Raw genomic sequence first — 5,225 nt, forward strand, 5'->3', positions numbered from 1 at the left:
AAAATCATATATGATTGAAATTCTGTGATATTTTATAACGAAAACAAGATATTAAGCCGCCTAAAATCCTAAAACTTTGAATAAGATATACCATTGAAATTCTGCAAATATAGCTGAATGTTTCATTATGAATTTCGGTGCAGCTCTAGTTTCCCACTTTTTTTAAACCAGCAATATTAAAGAATGAAAGCATTAAATACAACAATAAAGGTTAAAAGAAGTAAGAACCAGATGAACCTTTCCAATTTCCATGCAGTGGTTGAATTCATTGCATCCTCAATATACTCTTCGAAGCAATGTCCATTTCTGGTTGTGACATCCTCTTAAGCTCTTCTTCAAAGCATCGAAGCTCATCGATGGCACTTTCCATGACACATTCAAGGTAGTCCTCATGATCATTGTCTTGTTGCATGGCAGTTGTTACCTTTGCTTCTTTTTCTTCTTGCACTTCTTTATTCTCTTGCTCAATAAGTTCCACACCTGCCCATGCCCTGTATGATTCAATCTCAAATAGCCTCATGAGATCTTCACTTGTGGAGGGATCAGAGCTCCTTTCTTGTAATGCTTGGTTTGAGAGGAAGGTGAACTGGGAAATGAGGTCTTCCATTTTTCTTCCTATGGTGAGGTAAGTGTGAATTGAATAAGCAATTCTAAGATTGGTTTAGTGCTTGAATTCACAGGGTAAGGAATGCTATCTTATATCATATCATATATATCATTATAAAGTATGGGTATTTTTTACTTTTTATAATGTCGAGAATTCGCGAGAGGGTCACATGGTTCCAAATGCATATTGGACCAAGTCTTATGAGTAAAAGCTCTAATGGGACAGCAAAATTAGTAAGATAGAATGATTAAATCTAATTATTAGCTCACACTCTATTCAGTTTGATGTTGAAGAAAAGGGTTAGATAAAGGAGCAAATTGACATTGAAATCCAGCTTTTTTTTGTCACCTTTCTTGGGTTTATAGGTTCATAAATATTTTATACTTATCCTTAATAGAACATAGAATCAATTTAAATAAAACTTATACTAAATTTAAATTATATGGTTTTTTTTATATGATAGTCGATATACCTCATTATTTTATGTGATAGAATTGAGCCGTTGGAGCTCTTTTGTTAACTTGCTCTCATTTGGTAATTATCACCTTTATGCATGGTGCAGATTAAAAGTATTATTTTTTCCCCTTATCAAACTCATTAGCGAAATCTTTGTCACTGTCTAATAGAAAGTTTAGGGTGGGACCATAGGTTTGAAATTTTAATGTTGTTATGTTATTCTGAAATGCAAAGAATGTGGATGCGGACATTTTGAATGTTAAGTGTAAGAATGCTTCCAAAAACAAAATCACATGTGGGACACTCGAATACATGTGTAGATTATGACAGCCCTAACGTGCACTTTTTTTTTGTCAGGGATCCGGAGCAGACGACCCAAGACCAACCCGCAACCCGACCCGAATTTCAAACCTGCGATTCTATCTTCATTGCGACGGCTTCCCTTTGCAAACACGACTAGATGACCGGAAGAGTTCTGGCGAGGTGGACAGCAGCATCTTCGAACTCGAATCCCTTGAATCAATGGACACAGTGCCTTAGCAGATAACGTAAACCATTACGAAGTGTGACGGTTTATGTTAGAACATACGTAAAAAAAACTGTTACACTTTTATAGCGATTTTTGAACTAACTGAACAATAAAATAACTGCAGTGTTTCTTCACAAATGGCCAGCATAAGAAACGTGTGAGTTTATAGTGGTTTCTTCATATGAAAAATGCTATAAATATCAAGTAATAGTGTAGCAGTAGATAATCATTTTTCACAAATTCACAAATGGCTAATGAGAAGGGTTTTTTAATTTTAGTCTATTACTCTGAAAAAATTTAAAAATGTAACTGATAGTGTGTGTTTTTATTCGGTTATCAAATATCAAAACTAAAAACAAATATATTGCAAAAGAGAGTGCGTGGGATAAAGTGAGTGAAAAAGTTGTTTTACAATATTTTTATGTGTTAACTGGTGTGAAGTATGAAATATTTGTGATCGGCAGGTTTTGTTTCATTGTCGAAGTGATTTTTCGGAAGAGAGAGTTGGAAGATGGGGTTAAAAGTTCTGGAATAATGTGCCATTTGTGAAGAAACCGCTATAGGAGTGTCACGTTTCTGCAATGTGCCATTTGTGAAGAAATTGCTATAGAAGTGCCGCAATTTCTTCATTGTTCAATCTGTTCAAAAACTGCTATAGGAGTGTAGCGGTTTTTTTTCACGCGTCCCAACGTAAATCACTACATCTTGTAGCGGTTTACGTTCAATATGAGACCCACCATACTTTTTTGCGGTTTTCATTGAAATATAAAAGTTATATTTTCATCTATAATGTTCAAAAATTGCATTATGAACATTGCAGATGGGTTCATATGACAAAAATACCTAAATTTTAGATTTTTTTTGACGTTTTAATAAAATTTTTAAATTACCATGTCTTTTATCATCAACATTAATTTCACCATTATCTCATCTTTCAAATCTCAAATTTTCACATCTCTCCATTACCATTATCATTATCTTTGGACAAAATCTTGTACTATTTTTTTCAGAGAGTCTTTATCGTTCTCTTTTTTTCGAGACACTCCTCAAGAGAAGAAAATCCTTCGAATTTAAATACTTTTGTTTGACGAATTTAATTTTTATGGATATAATATTTTTTTTATAAATACTTTTATTAGTATTCATAAAATTTATGTGTACAAATAATTATTTTTTCTTCTTTTTATATATGTAATTCCATTTTATTTGGTAAAGCAAATAGAGCACATTAAAAACAGGATAATATACATACATAAACCAAACACATACTAATATTACGTAAAAGTTTCAAAATAAATAACGTTATATATATGTCTTCATTTGTATATCTATATAAATCGAATTTAATGAATTCGATTTAGGTCTTCTAGTACTAAATCGAATTAAAAAAATTCGAATTAGTAGCATTTCATATATCTCAAATTAGCTATTACAGTACTAGGTAGAATCTACTTAATATTAATGTGTTTGATTTATGTGTGTATATTTAGGGCTGTGAAACGGATTAGTCCAGCCCATTTAAGTTCGGCCCATTAAATTCGCGGGTTAAATGGGCTGACCCATTTAAGCCTACTTTATTTGTGGGCCATAATTTTTTAACCCGAACTATTTATGGTCAGCCCGACGAGTTAAACGGGTCAATCCGTTTATAATTTTATTTTTTAAAAAATATTTTGACAAAAAATACTACTTTTAGGTCAAAAATAATATTTTTTTTAGTTGATGGGTCAGATTTTCGAATCAGATCGAAAAAAATATCAGCTAAAAGTGCTATTTTAAAAAAAAATTAAATGGACCACCAGTTTAACTCGTGAGCTAATCCTTTTAACCCGTCTTTTTTTTTTGGATTAATTGGACTCAACCTGTTTAGCCCAAAATTTAAACAGATTTAATTTTAAAGATAAAATCTGCCTATTTAAATGGATAAACAGACTCACCCAATAAATTTAGCCCATTTTGATGGGCCATGTATATTGCCCTTAAAGACAGTTGACCGATAATAATTTTCACAACACACAAAAATATAAATAATAAATAAATAATAATTTACATTAATGAATTTAATGAGGGAGTGAGAGAGACAGAGAGAAGCAGGAGAAAGAAAACTGAAATTAAAGCACCTAGCTCACTGAAAGCCACCGTAATTAAGCAGGGATAGTGAGACACAGAGATCGGAGGAGTTTTGAGCTTAACCCTAATTTGTGACCCTCCTTAACACCAACATTGCATTGTTGTAGAGACTAGAGAGAGAAGGGGCTATGGGGAAGATGATGCTGTGCACGCTGGGCATCTCCCTCTGCTTGTTCTCCATCATACCTTCCGCCTTCGGAATCTGGCTCACCTTGCCGTCTTCTGGCACCAAATGCGTCTCCGAAGAAATCCAAACCAACGTCGTCGTTTTAACCGATTACGTCGTCATTCCCGATGGCTCTTCCCTTCAACCCTCCATCGGTGTCAAGGTACACACACATTTCTTTCGTGCGTCGCTCTTCAAATTCCAGATCAGATTTCTTTCGATTATGAGAAATCGAGGTGGGAGTGTATTGTGTTCCTATTCATGAATTTGCTAATTCAAAATTGTTGCTGTCGATTTGCCTTGGCCGATTGGTTGTTAGGGGGAAATTTTTATTTATTTGTAGAATTAGTTGTTGTTGATGAAGCATTATGCATGTCATATTATCCGTAATGTTATATAAAAGCGTAAATGTTGACTATGGCTATCATCACGTTTAGGTTTGTTATTACTAGTATCAGTTAATGACCTAATGTAAACTTCTCCAAATTTGTTGTTTTATCATGTATGCTTAGTTCTGCAGCTGGAGAGGCTCAAGCTTAATCATTATTTTAATCATACCCTCAAATCTGCCCCTTATTTGTGCATTCCTCCTGTTGAGTCCATTGAGAGTTATTGAATTATGGTGAAAATCATGCACTTATGCCAATAGATTAATTTCTGCCGTTGAGACTAAAATCGCTTATCTTGATGATAGAACATTTTTTTTTCTTTTGGGGTTTCCAATTGATGGAGTTTTGTGTCAATTGTCAAACCCTGAACATACTTCAAGTTCATAAAACTAGCAAACTGTTAGTGTTACAAGAGAAGTGGCATCATGATATAACTGTTATGTTGGTGCTTGGATGACTATCTTTTCACATCAGCTTGTTGAATAGTTTTATACTTGTCTCTTTGTTTTTAATAGTAATATGTTATGTTTAGGTGACATCACCATATGGAAACAATCTTTATTACAAGGAGAATACAACACATGGTAATTTTGCATTTACAACTCAAGAAACTGGGAACTACCTCGCATGTTTCTGGATTGATCCCCATTATCAGGGAGCTAAAGAGGTCAGTGTGAGTCTTGATTGGAAAACTGGAATTGCAGCCAAGGATTGGGAGTCGGTTGCCAGAAGAGAGAAGATTGAGGTACATATCCAAGTGACATCTATAACTTTTATCTACCTGTGAACACTGTCTACAACATGTATATGAGTTTCACAAGGCTGGCATTTATTCAAGGCATCATAAGGAATGAGTTTAAGCATGAGTTGAAAATGTTTTTTAGCTGCATCCTTGGTTTCTTAGTTTCATTGAATTGATTTTCACTATAACGGGAAATATTTTAGTAG

The 5,225-nt window shown here is 33.8% G+C and overlaps 1 protein-coding gene and 1 long non-coding RNA gene across 2 annotated transcripts in view; both read left to right on the top strand.

Moving 5' to 3' along the window:
- On the top strand, positions 7 to 1,890 carry LOC110270430. Its single transcript, XR_002359942.1, has 2 exons — positions 7 to 382; positions 515 to 1,890. It is a non-coding gene; the product is annotated as an uncharacterized LOC110270430 (long non-coding RNA).
- Positions 3,652 to 5,225, top strand: part of LOC107631719 (transmembrane emp24 domain-containing protein p24delta4) — a 2,982-nt gene continuing 1,408 nt past the window's right edge. The window contains exons 1-2 of the mRNA XM_016335253.2: positions 3,652 to 4,051; positions 4,810 to 5,022. Coding sequence (XP_016190739.1) covers positions 3,851 to 4,051; positions 4,810 to 5,022 — 414 coding nt within the window. The 5' untranslated portion in view covers positions 3,652 to 3,850. The remainder of the gene's footprint in view (positions 4,052 to 4,809; positions 5,023 to 5,225) is intronic.

The sequence above is a fragment of the Arachis ipaensis genome, chromosome B03 (genome assembly GCF_000816755.2).
Source record: "Arachis ipaensis cultivar K30076 chromosome B03, Araip1.1, whole genome shotgun sequence".
NCBI classification, from domain to species: Eukaryota; Viridiplantae; Streptophyta; class Magnoliopsida; order Fabales; family Fabaceae; genus Arachis; species Arachis ipaensis.